The 21,265-nt window shown below is 48.2% G+C and overlaps 1 protein-coding gene across 1 annotated transcript; it reads right to left on the bottom strand.

The window, feature by feature from the left end:
* Positions 1-602: 602 nt before the first annotated feature.
* On the bottom strand, positions 603-14,064 carry XPA (XPA, DNA damage recognition and repair factor). Its single transcript, XM_075931225.2, has 6 exons — positions 13,820-14,064; positions 11,145-11,255; positions 6,097-6,202; positions 4,718-4,883; positions 2,503-2,620; positions 603-838 (listed from the first exon to the last, which is right to left on the bottom strand). Exons 1-6 carry the CDS (start codon positions 13,959-13,961, stop codon positions 690-692), a joined length of 792 nt encoding a protein of 263 aa, XP_075787340.1. The 5' UTR covers positions 13,962-14,064; the 3' UTR covers positions 603-689.
* Positions 14,065-21,265: the final 7,201 nt, after the last annotated feature.

Here is a 21,265-nt window from a genome sequence, read left to right as displayed (position 1 = left end):
CAAGTACCTATCCTTGACACATGTAGGGCTGCCACGTGGTCCTCTGTGCATACTTTCTCAGAGCACTATGCAATTACGCGGCAGGCCTGGGCAGATGCTACTATTGGCAGGGCTGTGCTGCAGTCGGTTAATTTGTAGATAGCGTTAGTTTCCAACACCACCTCCTAGGACACTGCTAAGGAGTCACCTAATTGGAACAGACATGAGCAAGCACTCGAAGAAAAAACGGTTGCTTACCTTGTAACTTGTTCTTTGAGATGTGTTGCTCGCGTCCATTCCACATCCCACCCACCTCCCCTTCGTCAGAAGACTCTGGCAAGAAGGAACTGAGGGGTGAGGGGCCAGCATGGGTATATATGCACCAATGTGTCTGTGCCATTCCAGGGGGCTCCCTGGCTGGCCCAAGGGGTACTGCTAAGGGAAAAAACAACAGTTACGAGGTAAGTAACCATTTCTTTTTAAATTGCAGTATAAACATCCCCTTAAATTACAGGCCCAACAGCCAGCTGACCAGTCATCAAAACCCCTTGAGTTAAGCTATGGGTCTTATAACAAATCACCCCTTTTGTCTAAACCCTGACAGAATACTCTTCTCTGTGGAATCCCACACAAATTTACACTTTTATTTTACTTGATACAAAATATTAACATACAAAAGGTGCATTTTCTGTAAAATCCATCAGGAACTATTACATTTTCTCATATGTTAATTCATGGCCACATATAGTACATGTTTTTTTGTACATATCTTCTTCAATGTTTTCTTCTGGTCCATACTCATGTTGGTGGGCACTTGTTTCTTTTTTCCACACACTGCTCCTAACAGCTCGACGGAGCTCTGATGAAAAATGTAAACCAAATTCCTTTAGAAAGTCTAAACATGACAGCACTAAAGACAAACACCTTTGTGAGAAAAGCAAGAACCTCAGTGTTTAGGCAGACTCATGTTACTACTTTATTTGAAAGCCAAATTCTGATTGCTTTACCCATGCACGTATTAACCATTGAAACGATAGGGGCTACTTGTATGGAGAGAGACTGCAACAGCTCTGAAAGAGCATTCGGGTTAGTCATTCTTCCAAATTTATTACTGAGGTTGTGTGGGGGTTTTATAATAACCAAAAAGGCAAGATTATGTAAGATTGATCATATGAATCCTCAAAACTGCCAACCTTCCAGTTTATTTTTACTTTTTTTTGATTTACAAAACCAAGATGTGATCTCATGTGTCAGACTTGGTCATAAGTATTTGTGGCCTCATTACCAACCTATAAAATTTATTACTGAAATGACTTAAGTTGGTAAATGGAAGATAAAAGGAGTAATTTTGTAGAATTCCTCCTCACACTTCAGTCCTGACCTATAATGCCCCTTCATTGCAGAACTTCTGCAAAAAGTCTCGGAATTAGACACACTGTAATGGAAACCCCATGCACCAGTATAATCTCTTATTAAATATAATACAGTTAAGCCAACATCTCTGGCCTCATTTACAAACTGGATCTCTGTTATTAACGTCTTTGCTCGTGAGATTAAACTGCAAGGTATTCAATTTATTTACCTAGAAGACCATTCAATTGACTAAACTGCAGAACTGAATGCTCTAAAATACAAGGAAAGTCAGGAATGTTGTAGTCTATAGATTAAATTCGGCTTTCATAAACAGTCAATTCCCACTGATATTGTTGCATGCATTATAAATAATGGAAAAATTAGGCTCCTGCAGAAAATGCGTGTTCTCATTCAAGCCAAGTCAGGAAAAAATTATTTGGATAGGCAACTCTGCTAAACTAGCATGTTTACCTGGGGCTAAGGGGCTCTGGGGGTGGGGGAAAGTGAGACCAAAGAGCACAGCTAGTCTTCCCCCTGTGCTCCCAGCCAGTGAGGAATGCAGAAAACTGTACTTTCCCCTCACTGCCTGATGAAGGGAAAAAAAGTCCTGATACAAATCTGGGGGGGCTTCAGCCCTTCCCCCTGCCCTTTCTAAAGATGCTTGAGGCTGGGACTGTCCTGGATGGATGGGGGGAGGGAAGGAAGGGGCACACCCAGACATCCCATTTCACCTGTCTAGTGATTGCAGGAAGCAATCCTATTCCAGGTATACCTAAACCCTTATGTTTAAAGTTATAACAAGAAGCTGTATACTGATTTTGGTGGTTTTAGGTCCTACTATTTAGGAGGAGAGTTCTTGGACAAACTGACTGACAAACTCTCAAATATATATATATATATATATATATATATATTAGATGATGGGGGGGGTACATCAGGGAACAAAGACAACAGTGGTACTGAATTACCAAAGTTGTGTCCATATTTCTATTATTTGGTCATATTAAAGCATCAGTTTCCCTCTACATTACTAGATGTGGAAATAAATATGAACAGACACTATTCTAGCAGTAGCTGTTGTAAAAAGTTATTTACAGTGTTCATTTGATAACAGCTTTTTTTGATGGCGTATAAAAAACATTAAAGTTAGTTTAAATTCTAACCATTTACCTTTAACTTTTTTATCAAACTTTTTCTGTTTCATCTTTTCTCTATTATCTTGGCGGGTTTCTCTTGCTTCTTGCAATGCTTCTTCACTACCCCAAACTTCAAGTGAACGCTTTATTACCTATGGGACAGAACACAAGTATATGGCTTTTTACCCTGAAGTAATGAATGAGTTGCTCTAATTTAAAAGAAAATTCTCCTTCACCTGGTTTATTGCCATATCCCACCAACATTCCCCAGTGAGAAGCTGGCTGAGAGGGGTCCTACAACTGTGGGGCCTGCTTTTTGTTTTTATCTGTTCACATATCTGGGCGGAGTTTCTTTGGGCACATCCACTGGCTCCCTCAATGTCTTTAAGGAGCAAGTCTCAGAGGGGTAGCTGTGTTAGTCTGTTTCAGCAATAACAAGAAGTCCCATGGCACCTTAAAGACTAACAGATTTATTTGGGCACAAGCTTTCTGTTGAAGTGGGTTTTACCCATGAAAGCTTATGCCCAAATAAATCTGTTAATCTTTAAGGTGCCACAGGACTCTGTTTTTGAGGAGCAGAGGGTGTGGTGTGGTGTGGGATCTTTAGTTGGTGTCTTTCAGTTCCACAGTTTTGACCCTCTGACCCCCACAGCTGTTCCTGCTTTTGCTGTCCCTGAGCTTGATTGAGTTCTGGGTTCAGTAACTCCTCCCTAGGCTGGGATGGGGCTTTTAGCTGTGAGTGGGCACACATCTCAGCACTCAAAAGGGCCACCTAGCTAGCTGCCTCATTGCCTGTGGCCCCTCTGATTGGGTGCACACCCCACACAAGGCCTGAAAGAGCTGAATTAGGCCAAGTGGGCCCAATCATTCAATTCAGCTGCAAACACAGGAGGCTAGACTGTGGAGTTGGCTAATTCAAAGGAAGCTCACCTACGAAGCAAGGAGGCTGGCAACAAGGACTTACCCTGCAGCCTCTCTCTTTGAGGTAAGGGGGACAGTAATCCATGAGGAAGGAGTTATTGGGTAAACCTAAGAAAGAGTAGTCTGACCTTGAAGGCTGGAGAAAACATTTAAGGAAGCATCATAGGAAGCAGTTTAGGGAACAAAGCTTAGAATTGGTGAAAACTCAGCCCCTGTCTGTTTGTAGGGGCCTGGATTCCCTTCCCTCTCTGCTGCCGAATGGTACTGCTACAAGCAGAGAAGGGGGAGACTGCCTGAGTCACAGAGAGAGAGTGCATGGTGGGCATGCTGACTGTGCAGAGCAGAAGGGGAAAATCAGAGTGTGACCTGACTGTGGGGCTGAGTCATGAAGCAGCTAAACTGTGACTCGAGCAGGAAGAGAGCCACATTGGTGGAAGACTGGCTAGGGGTTGCTGAACCCAGTAGAATTAATCCCAGAATTGCCAGAAAGAGGTGCGCCCCCTCCTCCCCCCAGCAATGAGTGGAGCACTCTCTGACTCTCCCACACAATAAAAAGGCTTCCTTATAAAACAAAATACAAGTCATCTTGTTTGAAAAGGATTTTCATTCATAGAAAACTAGTTTCACCTACTAATTAAGGGCCTTATTCAACTAACTGTGTTCTCTTCCACATTTAAGAATATTAAGGCATGAATATTTCCAAGGAAACCAAAGACTTGATTGATCTGCTAAATAATCAGAGTTGAAAGCCTGACTTAATTTGGTCTTATAAAATTACATTTTGAATTGTATTGTACTGAGGTTCTCCAATATTTCTACATTTGTAACCTACTTGAAAAATATCAAGTTGCTTAAAGACATGTAGATCTTAGAAGAAAACTGTTCTAAAACATATTGGAGAACCTCAGTACAATACAATTCAAAATGTAATTTTATAAGACCAAATTAAGTCAGGCTTTCAACTATGATTTAGTAGATCAATCAAGTCTTTAGTTTCCTTGGAAATATAATTCATGCCTTAATAGTCTTAAATGTGGAAGAGAGAACTCAGAGCAAATCATACAGATTCTGCATTGGTAAAAAAAAGTTTTCCTCCACAACAGTCAGTTTGGTTATTACCAAACAACTTCCTTAATCTATGGGAGAACCTTAACCTTTCCCCCTTTATTTTAGGAGTGACAAATTCTATTGCATGTACTGTTCAACTGACTTCATTTTGTTAAATGGTAGAGAGTCAGGGTTCAGTACCATAATGATTAAACTATGGATGGTAATGCCATGAACATGGGGGAAAAAACATTTTGAAAAATTTACAATCATTTCCATACCTGTAATTTTAAGTAAAGTTTCATGTCACCCCACTGTGAATTATGAGGGTTTTTCTTCAAAATAAATCTGAGCATTGGTTCTCTCTTATCTAGGTCACAATCTTTAAGAAGGTACTCTTGCTTTGCCTCAGTCCTTGTTATAAGCTTATGCTTACCTTCAACATCTCTGAAACAGATTTAAAAAAAAGACAGCTGAAAAGCATTATGTAACAGCTTAGTATCAAATCCCCATTATGCACTGTACAGTGCACCTTCTATTGTAATGTGAACCATTATCTTGCAAACTTAGCATGTAAGTAGTCATCCTGAACTCCAATATCAGTTTAGAAACCCCTCTTCTTTTTGGAGGTGGAGGGAGGAATGAGCTCCTACCAGCATCACCTCAAAGTTTCTTCCTGAGATTCTCTTCCCACAGGTTTTTCTACCAGGGGATAATTTGATACCATATTTTCAAATCTTCATTGTTTGATACAAATTGTACAGACAAAAGTTTCCACCTGCAAGATATTTGGCATTCACAAGGAATAATAAAATTAAAGCAAAAGGTTACATACAAGTTAATTTTTATTGGATAATGAGACAAATTGAACATTCTGGTCACACAAAGTCCTAGGGAGATTCTGAAACATTTATTTCACCTGTCTTGATCCAAAGTATCATCTGACTCACTTTATCATATGCCTAAGTTAAATCCTTACCAGGGAGATACAATATTCCCATATTTGATACAAGCACATAGATATACTGAAATTGTTTTAAAATGCCATTTGTCAGTGGAGGAGAAAACGTCAGATTCAATTAAGTGATGGCTACAGGATCCAATAAAAAGGGTGCATTCAATCCTCAACATCTAAAGGACATACACTTAGGACTAAATCAGTTGACCATCTGAATCTCACGTCTGCTCCAACTTACAGCAGCTCTATTGAAGTCTTGGTTAGACTACTTCAATAGCTGAACTACCACAATAGTATTTAAACAGATCCTTATGTGACTGATCTGTGACTTACAAATTTTATTGCTTAGAACACATATAATTGATGGAGTAATAATCTTCATTACCATATTTAAACAATGTAGTATGAATGCTGTAAAAAGACACATTTCTAATAACTATGTATTATTTAGCACCTCACACTACAAGGCATATGTGAGAGAGATTGTGATTCTTTTGTTTTTCCACTGTGTAAAACACACATTTATTCAATACTCTGCACATCATTTTCCTAATGACAATTTTATTCAAAACCATTCCTCTGGTAGCTCTTTAATGTAAATATTTTACAAGAGAACTGTATAAATCATTAAAATCAAATTTGGATTGAGTAAAACAATACTGAAGTTAAATTTACCAGTCCCCCCCCCCTTATTTAAAATACCTGCAGTTATCACATGTTGCCCAATCAAAGTGCTGCATGAGGTATGAGTCCATGAACTCTTTGCCACATTCTTCACAAATAAGGTAGTCAAATTCTAATACAGGTCCTAGTGGAAGGGAACAAATAATTTTGGTTAGGTGAAGTATTTGGGGTTGATCTCACTCTAGCTTAATATTAATTTACAATATGGTTTATCACATGTAATATGAACGATTCATGTTCTCCCCCTTCTGAAGAATTCTCTAAAATTCTGTAGTACAAAGGCTATGATCTGTCTGTTCAGAGTCCCACTGTAGCCATCTTATCTTTCAAAACAAGTAATAGATCCCAAGAATACTTCTGAAAAGTGTATGCATGTGTGCATGCTTGCAGCAAGAAGGGGTTCTGGTTTAGATTGCTGCAGCTATTAGGAAGTGTCCCCTTAAAACAGCACCAGGTTAGAATGGAAGAATATAAAGTTAACCATACTGTCAGTACATTTCTATTTGCTTCAGGCCAACCGAGGAACTTTACATTTTAGATTGTTGTAATATCCTAGAACTGACTTTCAAACCCTTCCAATTACAGATTCAGATCTATGGCCAACTTAAAAGAGCAAAAATTAAATGTTATTCCAATTTGTATTTTATATTGGAAACTAGCGTCTCTCAAAATGTAGTTCTAGAATTAGGATGTGTCATTATTAACCTTCACTACCACTAATGCAGCACAGCATAAAGCTGTTTTTCTTAAACAATGCTACACTGAAGTTATCAGAGGTTGAATAGCAATGGTGAAGTATAGATGCCTTGGCCCATGTACTGAAATCTACTATATATTGGAGAGAGTTTGTGCATCTGTCTGAGTGTCCCTGTGTTCAAGAACTCTTCCTAAAGGCAAGAGCCAGGACCACCAAATTTTGTATGCAGCTTCCTCTTATCGTAACTTATTAAAGCAAGTTACGGGCATGGTTGTGCCAGGACAATGGGATGTATGTGGAAAGTGACTGTTTTGCATCAAACAGAAAGGTAGGGATGTGATAGCAAGGACAGTTATATTCACAAGTGACCGGGGGGGCAGCAAGCACCCCAACCCTAGAGAGAGCCTCTGGCCAGCAGCATGATCCCCACCATCCTGGGCCAGCCCCACGGAGCAGCTGCTGGCTGGGCTGCACGGCCCCTGCCACCCTGAGCCGGTTTTGGGGAGAAGCAGCTAGGTGGGCAGCATGGCTCTCCCTCCTCCCAGGGACAAGCCATTGGGCAGATTGCTTGGCCCTCCCCCACCTCAGGTGGACCCTGGTGGGAAGCCAGCAGCACTTCCACCCCTCTCTTGAACCCCCCACTGCCCTGACTCATGCACTCCCTACGCCCCCAACCTCTTGTCCTGAAGGACCTATGCAGCGCCGGGTAAGTCGTCTAGTCTCTATATATTTTAGAAACGTGTGTCTATTTGTCCCGTCCATCCATTAGTCTTTTTGTTCAAGAACTCCCAAATGGTAAGAGCAAATTTGGTAGGCAGCTTCCCCTTCATAACTAAAAGCAAGATCAGGGTTTGGTTGTGCCAGGACAATAGGATGTGCCTGGAATTTGACTGATTGTTTCTTATAAAATAAAAAGGAAGGGATCTGGTAGGAGGGACAGTTAGTCATTGTACAGTATATAGGAAGCAGCAAGGGGTCAGAGATGACCCTATTGGGCCGGCAGAGGTGGAGAAAGGGATGGCTATCTACTATGTATTTCAGAAAGTCTGTCTGTCTGTCTCTGCACCCCTCCCCTGGCTATGCCCACTGCTGCTGCACTGACCGTGGACAGGCATTTCTCACCTGGTCAGAGAGCACTAGGGCTCTCCTCTTTCCCTGGGGCAGCCTGTGTAGTGAACCTCTCATTGCCAGCCCCACCCCAGAACCAGGGCTGTTAAAAAGCAGGTAATTGTGTAACCACTGAATCTCAGCAGTTACATGGTTATATGCACCCACAGTGCAGGGCGGGAGTCTGCATGTAACTGTGAACATTAACCAATAAGCCCAGGCTTACTGCTTAACTGTTTAAATGGTTATACTTTACATCCCTACCCAGAACAATCATTTAAATGAAGAAAAACAAAAATGATCTGAGTTAAGACCTGGGGAATGCCAGGTTAATCTAGTTTTAATATAGGAGCCTCTGGGGCAGCATGCCTGACAGCTGAGATTCAGTGGCAAAGCCCTGTAGGTGATGACTTGCCCTGCAACTGATTCAGAACAGAGTAAGAAGCTGGTTTCACTGGAGTTTTAATTAAGACTTGGGGAGGGAGAAAATGCAGGTAGGGCTGGAGGACATGCATGGGATCCTCCCCAGAGAAGTGTAGGAAAATGATACAACCTGGAAGCAAGAAAACCGCATCCACCCCCCCTTCTTCGCTTTTGCCTTAGAACATCAGAACGGCCACACTGGGTCAGACCAAAGGTCCACCCAGCCCAGTGTCCTGTCTGCCGACAGCGGCCAATGCCAGATGCCCAGAAGGAGGGAACACAACAGGTAATCCTCATGTGATCCCTCTCCTGTCACCCACCTCCAGAACTTTCAGTTGCCATTTTGTTGCCCATTCCCTTAGTTTCATTCCCAGATAGCCTACCAGGTGAGTTGGCCCTTCCCTATTGCTCCTGCTACTTTCTGATGCCTGAATCCATCATTCCTGAGACAGCACCTTTATGTGGCTGACAAGGAATGCTGTTAACTGTATAATGGGACACAATGCTGACTTCACTCCACAACAAGCACCCCCCAAGTATCAACTTCCATAATGGTAATACTGAACACCATGGATCTGAGCCTGAGCTGCTATAATTTGATTCATATATGCTAGCTAGCATATACATATAATTAATACTATGTATTATCTGCACTCTATATATGTATGTCTGTAACAAGATATTATCTAAACTGGCCAATACCATAATCATGATACATAAGAACGGCCGTACTGGGTCAGACCAAAGGTCCATCCAGCCCAGTACCCTGTCTGCCGACAATGGCCAATGCCAGGTGTCCCAGAGGCAGTGAATCGAACAGGTAATGATCCAGCGATCTTTCTCCTGCCATCCATCTCCACCTTCTGACAAACAGAGGCTGGGGACACCATTCCTTACCCGTACTGGCTAATGGCCATTTATGGAGGTTATCTAGTTCTCTTTTAAACCCTGTTATAGTCCTAGCCTTCAACTTCCTTAGGTAAGGAGTTCCACAGGTTGACTATGCGCTGTGTGAAGAACTTCCTTTTATTTGTTTTAAACCTGCTGCCCATTAGTTTCATTTGGTGGCCCCTAGTTCTTATATTATGGGAACAAGTAAATAACTTTTCTTTATTCACTTTCTCCACGCCACTCATGATTTTATAGACCTCTATCATATCCCCCCTTAGTCTCCTCTTTTCCAAGCTGAAAAGTCCCAGTCTCTTTAATCTCTCCTCATATGGGACCTTTTTCCAAACCCCTAATCGTTTTAGTTGCCCTTCTCTGAACCTTTTCTAATGCCAGTATATCTTTTTTGAGATGAGATGACCACATCTGTGCACAATATTCAAGATGTGGGTGTACCATGGAATCGTATAAGGGCAATAAGATACTCTTTCTTATTCTCTATCCCTTTTTTAATGATTCCTAACATCCTGTTTGCTTTTTTGACTGCTGCTGCACACTGCGTGAATGTCTTCCGAGAACTATCCATGATGATGCCAAGATCTTTCCTGATTAGTTGTAGCTAAATTAGCCCCCATCTTATTATATGTATAGTTGGGGTTATTTTTTCCAATGTGCATTACTTTACATTTATCCACATTAAATGTCATTTGCCATTTTGTTGTCCAATCACTCAGTTTGGGGAGATCTTTTTGAAATTCTTCACAGTCTGCTTTGGTCTTAACTACCTTGAGCAGTTTAGTATCATCTGCAAACTTTGCCACCTCACTGTTTACCCCTTTCTCTAGATCATTTATGAATAAGTTGAATAGGATTGGTCCTAGGACTGGCCCTTGGGGAACACCATTAGTTACCCCTCTCCATTCTGAAAATTTACCATTTATTCCTACCCTTTGTTTCCTGTCTTTTAACCAATTCTCAGTCCATGAAAGGATGGTATTATGTGAGTATCCCATAATACTATGCACTAGCTAAGTAAGCCCTGGCTTGAGTAGATAGGAAAACTAGCAGTACCTGTACATAGCAGCAGGAAAGGAGTTACCCACACAACCCTAAGATGTGTCTTTATGCTCCTTAGTACCTCTAATGCATACGTTCAGAACAAAAGATAGAGGGCTACCCCCATGGTACCAGAAACAAACAAGGTAAAAAGCTAGTTAATTAAATCCAGTTTTAAATAATGTATATAATACCTTTTACTAAAACAATTTAGGGTATAAAAAGATTGCTTCAGAGGTGTCATTTTGGAGAGCACACCTCCATAAGTAGAATGTAACATTGCTGCACAAGTCTGTTTTCTGGAGACTGCTATCATATAGAACTTTTTTTTTTTGGTACCATATTAATAAGACTGTCTAATGTTGGGTATTGGTCTCAAGTATATTTCTTAATTAAATAATGAGCCAAATCAATTAAATCAATGGAGATGTTGATTTACACAAGTTAAGGATGTGGTCCAGTGTGTTCACATCTTTTATACAGCTAAAAGACTGATGCATCGGTATTGGTTTCGAGAGAATGTAGAAACAGAATATACTGGATAAAAATTGTTGGCCCCCAGAAAAGTGTAGATTGTGCCTGTTCTATTCCTTAGGGTCCTTGCCTTCCCTCTTCAGACAGTCACTTATCTTACATTAAGAATCTGGTTAGTTATTGAAAAATACATGACCTTTTTCATTATCAACAAATAGCTTTCTGTGGATAAGGATATATAATAAGCCATATTTTTTACACAAATGTATTTCAGGCTTCTCTGAAGCTATTGCTGACTTCTCCTAATTCCCATTCAGCTAGTGTACCACAAAAGGGAGCAGCTTATTCCTAGTTATAGTGTATTCATAGTAACTATAAGTGGCCAGTACAGCCATTTTCTGCAAAATTAATCAGGTTTTACCTGGCTGATGCACAATTTTCTCAATCTTGTGTTCCTCCTCCTCCTCTTCTTCCAGAAAGAACCCTCCCCCCGTATCAATTATCTTTGGAGGTGCTTTAACTTTAGCACTTCCTGAAAAGACAAACAAGAGCAGTCAGCATATTTAAGGAATCAAGAATTGCACGTAGTAATATAAATGCAAAATTATTTGCAAAATTAATTTACAAAATGTGACCTTCACATGCAACATTCATGCTTTCAAAATATATTGTTGGTACTACTCTAGAGCTACGAGACTAGGACATACAGGGTAGTGGGAAAATCATTCAACTCCAAGGGCAGGTTTCTAACAACTGAAGGTAATTCATTTGTGGTACAAAGGAAAAAATATACCCATCTACTGGTTGCACAATGTTACTGCAGAGCAAGGAAAGTTACAAAGGAACCAAACTTGGTGGGAGACCATTCTTGAAAATTTTAGCCTTAGTTATAGCTGTCATGGAGGTCACAAATCCTGTGATGTCCAGAGACCTGATATTTTCTGCTTCAGCCCTCCTCTCCCCTGCCTGGTAGTTCCCAGCTGCTGAGGGGACCCCAGAATTCCAAGCCATCAGCCCTGAGGCACAGAGCCACCATAGGTGGCAGGAAGTCCCTGCATCTTTGAGACACCCTGGGTAGCAGTTGCTGGACTTCCCTCCTTCAGCAGAGCTTGAGCTCTCCATCCCTGTTGCTCCAATTTGTCACCATTATTTTTAGTAAAAGGTCTTTGAAGTTTTGTTTATTGCCCGTGACCAGTCCCTGAGTTTTACTAAAAATAACCACGACAAAATCTAATGTTTAGCTATACCTAATGCTTGTGAAGCATGGGTAGAGAGTTTATAGGATGCATGCGTTTACCTAAACTAAGAGAGACAAGAGAGGTGTGTTTTGGAAAGCAGATATCTAATAAAGCCCTTTTCTATACGTGGGATCCAGAGTGCAAAAGATTTAATACAGGGGTGGGGAAGCTAAGGCCTGTACCTGGATCCGGTCCCTGAAGCTCAGAGCTTTCCCCCCGCCCCTGCATTGGGGAGTGCACGCTGGTATTTCAACACCCCCTGCTCCCAGTGTTCCCCATGGGGCTAGAGCACACAATCTACTAGCCTGGGCCTCCCTAGGCTCTGGTGTGTGTAGGCAATGTGGGGAGTCTTTTTCTCCTCCTCAGCGAGGGACCACATCAGTGAGGGTTTGGTTTTTCTTTTTTGTTTCTCACTTGTGAGAACTGATTTTTCTGTGGGTCAGCAACCCCAACCCAAAAAAGGTTCCCCACCCATGCTTTAATACAAGGTGAAACTAAGAAATTAGTGTAAATTGTGCTGTAAACTGGTGTTTTATTCAGTGATCCAAGTAAAAAGATAATGCTACATTAAAAATATTGTAAATACCACAAATGGGAACTAGAGTAAGAAAGGCTTGTAGAATAAGTTTCGCCAAGGCTTGATCACAAGATGATCATTTTTACTGCATCTTTCCCATTTACAACTCCAGATCTGTCTACACTACCGAGTTGTGTCAGAAAAAGGCTTTTCCTGACCGCGCTTGAGAGAGGTCCCCGCTACAGGTGCGTTCCGCAGGACAATGGAAAGCGCGGAGGGTCTGGGGCACTCCTCATTCCGGAGAAAGAAGCCGGTTTCGGGAGAGGGGCCGGGGCCGAGGGGGAAGAGGAGGCACTAGGAAAAGCGGAGGTCCCTGGCGGCCGCTCTGTGCCTGGCGCGCGCAGCTGACGGCGGGCCCGGGCTCTGCGGGAGGCTGTTTCGGGCCGGGCCGGGCTGCAGGAGCCAGATCGCGGAGGGCAGACGGGGCGGGATGGGCTGAGCCGTGCACGTGACGCGCTGCCGCCTCAGGGACGCGAACGCCGGGCGGGGGCGCGTGGGGCAGGGGGGCGCACACCTGGGCCGGGCGGGGGCAGGGGGGGCGCACACCTGGGCCGGGCGGGGGCGGGGGGGCGCAGGGTGGGGGGGGGGCGCACACCTGGGCCGGGCGGGGGGGGGCGCGTAGGGGGCGCACACCTGGGCCGGGCGGGGGGGGGCGCGCACACCTGGTCCGGGCGGGGGGGGGGGCGCGTGCGGGGGGGGGGGGGCGCACACCTGGGCCGGGCGGGGGCGCGTAGGGGGCGCACACCTGGGCCGGGCGGGGGGGGGGGGGGGGGGGCGCGCACACCTGGGCCGGGCGGGGGCGCGTAGGGCGGGGGGGGGGCGCGCACACCTGGGCCGGGCGGGGGCGCGTAGGGCGGGGGGGGGGGGGGCGCGCACACCTGGGCCGGGCGGGGGCGCGTAGGGCGGGGGGGGGGGGCGCGCACACCTGGGCCGGGCGGGGGCGCGCAGGGCGGGGGGGGGGCGCGCACACCTGGGCCGGGCGGGGGCGCGCAGGGCGGGGGCGGGGGCCGCACACCTGGGCCGGGCGGGGGCGCGTAGGGCGGGGGGGCGCACACCTGGGCCGGGCGGGGGCGCGCAGGGCGGGGGGGGGGGGGCGCGCACACCTGGGCCGGGCGGGGGGGGCGCGTGGGGCGGGGGGGCGCACACCTGGGCCGGGCGGGGGCGCGCAGGGCGGGGGGGGGGGGGGGGGGCACACCTGGGCCGGGCGGGGGGGGGCGCGGGGGGGGCGGGCGGCGGGGGGGGGGGGCGCACACCTGGGCCGGGCGGGGGGGGGGCGCACACCTGGGCCGGGCGGGGGCGCGTAGGGCCGGGCCGCGAGCCGGGCCTGGCGCAGCATCAGCGCGCGCTGGCGGTTCCGCTCCACCTTGGCCCGCAGGGCCGCGGGCAGGGGGGGCCTGTCGGCGGCCGGCCCGGGGCGCTCCATGGCCTGGCCCCGCCCCGCCTCACCTGGCCGGGGGCGCGAGAAGGGCGCGCGCGCCCCCGAACACCCTGTCTCCCCGCTCCGAGGCGGCGGGCCGCTGCTGCGCAGGCGCCAAGCGAATGGGCGGGGCCAAGGCCCGCGCGCGCAGACGGGAGCGCGTGGCGCCTCGGGCGGCGTCAGGTGCGACGGGCCGGGAGAGTCGCGGGGTAACGGGGGGCTCGCTCCGCCCTCCCTCGTGCGGGGAGCCCCGCCCTCTTCCCCCTTTGCTCGTGGGGAGCCCCTCCCCGGACCCCTTCCCCCCACAGCCCTGTGAGAACCCCTCCCCCACCTCAGAGACCCCGCCCCTTCCCCCCACAGCCCTGTGACAACCCCTCCCCCACCTCAGAGACCCCGCCCCTTCCCCCCACAGCCCTGTGAGAACCCCTCCCCCACCTCAGAGACCCCGCCCCTTCCCCCCACAGCCCTGTGAGAACCCCTCCCCCACCTCAGAGACCCCGCCCCTTCCCCCCCACAGCCCTGTGAGAACCCCTCCCCCACCTCAGAGACCCCGCCCCTTCCCCCCACAGTCCTGTGAGAACCCCTCCCCCACCTCAGAGACCCCGCCCCTTCCCCCCACAGCCCTGTGAGAACCCCTCCCCCACCTCAGAGACCCCGCCCCTTCCCCCCACAGTCCTGTGAGAACCCCTCCCCCACCTCAGAGACCCCGCCCCTTCCCCCCACAGCCCTGTGAGAACCCCTCCCCCACCTCAGAGACCCCGCCCCTTCCCCCCACAGCCCTGTGAGAACCCCTCCCCCACCTCAGAGACCCCGCCCCTTCCCCCCACAGCCCTGTGAGAACCCCTCCCCCACCTCAGAGACCCCGCCCCTTCCCCCGCAGCCCTGTGAGAACCCCTCCCCCACCTCAGAGACCCCGCCCCTTCCCCCCACAGCCCTGTGAGAACCCCTCCCCCACCTCAGAGACCCCGCCCCTTCCCCCCACAGCCCTGTGACAACCCCTCCCCCACCTCAGAGACCCCGCCCCTTCCCCCCACAGCCCTGTGAGAACCCCTCCCCCACCTCAGAGACCCCGCCCCTTCCCCCCACAGCCCTGTGAGAACCCCTCCCCCACCTCAGAGACCCCGCCCCTTCCCCCCCACAGCCCTGTGAGAACCCCTCCCCCACCTCAGAGACCCCGCCCCTTCCCCCCACAGTCCTGTGAGAACCCCTCCCCCACCTCAGAGACCCCGCCCCTTCCCCCCACAGCCCTGTGAGAACCCCTCCCCCACCTCAGAGACCCCGCCCCTTCCCCCCACAGCCCTGTGAGAACCCCTCCCCCACCTCAGAGACCCCGCCCCTTCCCCCCACAGCCCTGTGAGAACCCCTCCCCCACCTCAGAGACCCCGCCCCTTCCCCCCACAGCCCTGTGAGAACCCCTCCCCCACCTCAGAGACCCCGCCCCTTCCCCCCACAGCCCTGTGAGAACCCCTCCCCCACCTCAGAGACCCCGCCCCTTCCCCCCACAGCCCTGTGAGAACCCCTCCCCCACCTCAGAGTCCCCTTCCCCCCCACAGCCCTGTGAGAACCCCTCCCCCACCTCAGAGACCCCGCCCCTTCCCCCCACAGTCCTGTGAGAACCCCTCCCCCACCTCAGAGACCCCGCCCCTTCCCCCCACAGCCCTGTGAGAACCCCTCCCCCACCTCAGAGACCCCGCCCCTTCCCCCCACAGCCCTGTGAGAACCCCTCCCCCACCTCAGAGACCCCGCCCCTTCCCCCCACAGCCCTGTGAGAACCCCTCCCCCACCTCAGAGACCCCGCCCCTTCCCCCCACAGTCCTGTGAGAACCCCTCCCCCACCTCAGAGACCCCGCCCCTTCCCCCCACAGCCCTGTGAGAACCCCTCCCCCACCTCAGAGACCCCGCCCCTTCCCCCCACAGTCCTGTGAGAACCCCTCCCCCACCTCAGAGACCCCGCCCCTTCCCCCCACAGCCCTGTGAGAACCCCTCCCCACCTCAGAGACCCCGCCCCTTCCCCCCACAGCCCTGTGAGAACCCCTCCCCCACCTCAGAGACCCCGCCCCTTCCCCCCCACAGCCCTGTGAGAACCCCTCCCCCACCTCAGAGACCCCGCCCCTTCCCCCCCACAGCCCTGTGAGAACCCCTCCCCCACCTCAGAGACCCCGCCCCTTCCTCCCACAGCCCTGTGAGGAACCCCTCCCCCACACCTCAGAGACCCCGCAAGTAGGAATAAGAGATCCTCTGGAAAAGGGCTTTATTCCGGAGGATCGCGCCAGTCTAGACACTCTTTTCTGGCTTTTCCCCAAGCCGGAAAAAAAGCGGCGGCCATGTTTATTTAAATCCTGCGGGGGATATTTAAATCCCCCGTGGATTTCCCTATTCTGACTTGCCTGCTTTGCATGACTATTCCGGAGAAGGGGCCAGTCTAGACGTAGCCCAGGGGCCCAGTATTATTTAGGTGAAATTTGGGGTTGGGGCAGCCAGAAACATGGCACAAGGAGAAAGCCAGGAGAGAAACTTTTGTGGAAGAATATTGGCTGCAAAGAGACTTCCAGCTGTGAACAAATAAGCAACATCCTGTTGTTTGATGCCTATTGTGCTCAGGGAAACGTTGTGCATTCTTTGTAAATACACAGGATTGCAGCAAAGAAATACCTGACTACATTATCAGTTTCTCCTACTGGACACAATCTGGCCCGGAATATTGGCTAACCCCATGTATCTAAAGGGATAGCAATACCAAAAGTAAACAGAGACACCTACCTTAACTACAAATACAAAAAGTTCATGACACACAAAATATATATATCACATATTTGTATTTCATTATTACAAACAAAACAAAAAGTCTCTAAAAACAATATCCAACAATTCTCAATTGCTTTTCAAAAAGCATTCCCCACAAAACACCATTGACTGCTATCTAATAACCTTCATTATTATTTTCAAAACATTAGCAACAAGTCTGTCATTTGATAAATGGCTTTTTCAAAGGGTGTCTGTCTGTTTCCATTATCAGGAAAAAGGTTATATGGGAGCGCAGGAGGCAGTCAATCGAGAGGGCTTATAGGAGCAACCAATCAGGCCTCACCTGTGTCTCGAAAAGGACACCGTTGTCTAAGAACCACACGGGTCCTGGAGCAGAAGTGACAGCAGCAAGACGTCACCAGATGAAGGTGCACTGGTGAAAGGAGCTAATTCCCAGAACAACCAGCAGGAGACGCCAGAGTGGTGAGTCAACTGCTATGTCACAAAGTCCCACAGCAGTTTAATGGATTCATCCTCACAACCCTGTGAGGTAGAGCTGGGCTATTATCCTCATTGTACAGATGGAGCATTGAAATACAGAGAGGCCAAGTGATTTGCCTGAGGTCACCCAAGAAGTTTGTGGCTGACCAGGGAATTGAACTTGGACTGCCCAGATTAATGCCCTAATCACTGGGAGAGCTTTCCTTACAGAGTGTCTTCCTCAATGTCACTGCTCTCCAGGATATAGTTCCCATCCTGCAAGTGTGACCTACAGACCTCCTTCCTTGCATCTTACCATATTGCAATCATGTAGTTTGAATGTGCCCGTCTTATGAGAGACCTAGATCACTCTGTGACCTGTCCCTTTCATTATTAACCGACCAAGCAATCTGTATAGGAAGACCATGTTTCTTTAAACAGCAATGAGTTTTCTAGCGGGCTCACGGCTATTTAAAGAGCTGTGAACTGCACAATCTTGGGCCATATCTAACAAAATTCAATTGAGCTACGTAGGTGTACAGCTGCTGAAGTTAGTGTATCACTTGTATGGAATTACACTTGGTTGCTTGGATCAGCGCTGCTTATACTCACCAATATTGTTTGTGTCGATGCAAAGTATGGTGCACAAGTAGGTATCCCAGTGTGTTATACTGCCATCTGGTAAAATGCCTTTAGGGTTTTTTTTGCTGCGCTTTGTGGGATAGTAGCAAATTGCCCAGGGATTTCTGGGAGCTGGGTATCAACTTCCCACTTGCTGTTTTCTGCATCTCATAATACTTTCCATGTTCTATAATTTGTGTAATGTTTCAAAAGCTTCTATAGTCCCACACAGTGTTTTTCAGTTTCTGACATCTCACTGACAGAAGTATGGCGTCTGCAGAGCTCAGCACTAGGGTTGTAAAATTTTGATTAATTGGCTAATCAAATAGTTGATGCAATTGCATCGACTATTCGATTAGTTGATAAGGGTGCCTCTGCTTTTGAAGTCTAGCACGAGCCCCAGGTCTGTTGCTACACTTCAAAGGCAAAAGTGCTGTGGGGAGCATGGGGCTAGTGGGGGACTCAAGTAGACCCCCTGCTGGCCCCATGCTCCCTGCAGCGTTTCAAATTAGCAGTGACCCCAGGCTCCACGTGGTGTTTCAAAGCAGCAGTGCTACATGTAGCCCAGGGTCACCGGGGGAGTCCTCAGCTGAGCCTGAGCTCCACATGGTGCTGCTACTTTGAAACGCCATGTGCAGCCTGGCCCAGCTGGGGACCCCGGGCTTCACGCAGCGTTTCAAAGCGGCAGATCCAGGGCTCCATGTAGCACTGCTGTTTTGAAAAGCCGCGTGCAGCCCTAACTCCCAGGTGCCCTGGGCTGCACGTGGCTTTTCAAAGTGGCAGCACCATGTGGAGCCTGGGGTGTGGCTCTGGGCTCCATGTGGCGCTGCCGCTTTGAAGCACCTCCTCCTCTTCTCCCCCCCTTGCTGCCTTTGTCTGTTGACTAGCATGTTGACTATCCGATAAGCATTTGCTTATTGGATAGTCAACTAGTCGTTCACATCCCTACTCAGCACAGTTATCAATGTATTGGGAACACGGGATGCACCATACAGTTTAAGGGAATATTGTTGTTATTGGGCTCATAATGAAAATGATGCAGTGATGTTTGAGTAAAACAACTGGATGCTGATGGAAACAGCTTGCTAATATTCATGAAATAGCTCTGCATGGTAGTGTGCCATTTCCGGGCTTGTGACATGAACATTGATTGGTGGATTGTATTATAATGTAGGTTTGGAATGGTAAGCACTGACTGCAGAACTTTTGGGTGTGAAAGGCCACATTTGTGGGGTTGCATGCAGAGCTTGCTCCTGCCCTGTAGTACATGGACATTGAGATGGGAGCTGTGCTTACAGTGGAGAAACAAATGTTGATCACGCCACAGAAACTTGCAACACTAGATTGCTATCAGTCTGTGGGCAATTGTTTTGGAGTTGTACAATCCATAGTCACAATCCCAGTGTGCAGGGCCATTAAAGATCCCTTACTATGCTGGACTGTGACTCTTGACAATGTGCAAGATGTAATGGATGGGTTTGTGATAATGGGGATGCCTGAACTGCAGTGGGAGGATAGATGGTGCACACATCTCTATTTTGGCACTAGCCCATCTTACCACTGAGTCCATCAACAGAAAGGGATACTTTTCCATGGATATGTCAGTGTAGTGGATCAAAGAAGGTGCATGATGCTCACATATTTAGAAGCTAAGGGCTTTTCAGAAGTCGCAAGCAGAGACTTCCTTTCCTCACTGGCACATTACCACTGGTGATGTTGAAATGCCAATAGTGATTCTGGGGGACCCAGCCTACCTAAGCTCTCTCCATTCTTGGTCTTTCTCCTCATTCATGTTCCGATAGTCCTCCACCCTTCTGCCCCAAGTCATTTGATTATAGTCCTAGGCAATTGGAGAATCTTGCAGAACATATACTCCTCTTCCTTCTCTGTGTGATCAGAGTCAGGCATTCAGTGGGTGTGGAAGGGGCACCCTATAAGGCCACCATAGCAGAAGCTGTTACTAAAACCAGAGAGATGGATATATTGACAATCACAATGAAATGGGAAGGTAAATGCCCAAACTCCCTGATATTATTCCCATATACACCCTTCATAAGAAATACTGATGGGCATTCCAAAGCTAAAATGCCACGCTACAGCACCACTGCCCAGTTCAACCCATGGTGAATATGGCCTGGTCAGGAGAAGAGAGTGCTCTGTTGCATGTATCTGTACAGCTTCCCCCTGTCCCTGGGTAGAGATTAAGATAAATAATGGTGGATAAATCAGCACTGTTTCCCAGGCAATGATTTTTGGCTGATGCCTCTCTCCAAAGGCACAGAGAACTCAGCTGCTTCTGGCATTCTGAAACTGCCTGTACCCTTATGCTGCTAGCCTGTTTACTGCAATGGTACCAGCCAGATTCCTCACTGACTGGTGTGGGAAAGTGTACTATTATGGCAGAAGAAACAAGTCTGCCTCGCTAGAGACCTTCAGGAGAGGATTGCTGAGTATCTCCATGGAAAATGGATCAAGAGCTCTTAAGAGGATGAAAGGGACTTCCGTGTTCTGATAGAGTATTCACCATGGCCCCTGTGCCTAGCCAATGAAAGGAGAAATGGATGTCAACTCTGCCTCGATTTGTTGTATCCAGCAGAGCCGACAGCCTCCACGGGATCCTAGGCAAGGTGGGGGGCCTTGGTTCCATGCTCCCAGGAGGGGCGGGTCCAAGAATGGAAGAGGCGGGGCCGAGGGCAGCCAGCGTGGGGCACTGGTGGCAATTTGTGGCAGTGGTAGCAGCCAGAGCCCTGAGCCTCTTTGAATTGCCAGGGCAATTGCCCCCTTTGCCCCATGTTGGCGGGCATAGTTGTATCTCTACCTGAGCACAGGACACTGATCTGCTGTGGAACCTATAACTGGAATGCCCTTTGCAGAATAAAATTGCAAAGCGTTTATTTTCTAACATTATATCAGTAATGATAAGTTGATACTTTTGTCTCAATTGGGGACCCATTTTAAATGGGAGGAGAGCAGAAGTGAAGGAGATGACGTCTGAAGGAAAGAAAAGACCAAAAACTATTGCAAGATATAATGCACATACAAACCTACCCAAGTTCCCTTCCCATTTGTCAGCAGGCTCATCAGTGCTCATCTGGTAGGGCTGGCTAGATCCTGCAGATTTTCAGTTGGTTCCTAGCTCATAGCATACTTTGTACTAATCTGCATCCACCCCAGTCTTGTTCATGGCAATGTCTCCATCTTGGGCTCCTCCGAGTTATCTGGTCATTTGTGGGGTGCTGATGGGAACATTGCCAAGGATGGCATGCAGCCTGCAAAAAGGAAGGTCTGCGAGTTGGCACCAGGTTTCTTGTTGTCTTCCCTCATTTTGTGGTATGCCTGGCTCAGTTCCTTTGCTTTCCCACAGCACAGCTGTTGATCCATGCTGTGCCCCTTTGCCGTGTTCCCTGTGCAATCTGCTCAAAGCTGTCACTATTCTATGGAAGTTCTGTAGCTGAGCTGGCACA

The sequence above is a fragment of the Pelodiscus sinensis genome, chromosome 6, assembly GCF_052426305.1.
Source record: "Pelodiscus sinensis isolate ZL-2025 chromosome 6, ASM5242630v1, whole genome shotgun sequence".
In the NCBI taxonomy this organism is placed as follows: domain Eukaryota; kingdom Metazoa; phylum Chordata; order Testudines; family Trionychidae; genus Pelodiscus; species Pelodiscus sinensis.
This window is presented reverse-complemented; position numbering and strand designations above follow the sequence as displayed.

Coding starts and splice junctions, on each gene's coding strand:
- XPA (XM_075931225.2), bottom strand. CDS start 13,961: ATGGAGCGCCCCGGGCCGGCCGCCGACAGGCCCCCCCTGCCCGCGGCC. Junction 11,256..13,819: donor CGCGCCCCCGCCCGGCCCAG/GTGTGCGCCCCC, acceptor TTGTCTTTTCAG/GAAGTGCTAAAGTTAAAGCA. Junction 839..2,502: donor GTTTGATAAAAAAGTTAAAG/GTAAATGGTTAG, acceptor ATTTTTCATCAG/AGCTCCGTCGAGCTGTTAGG.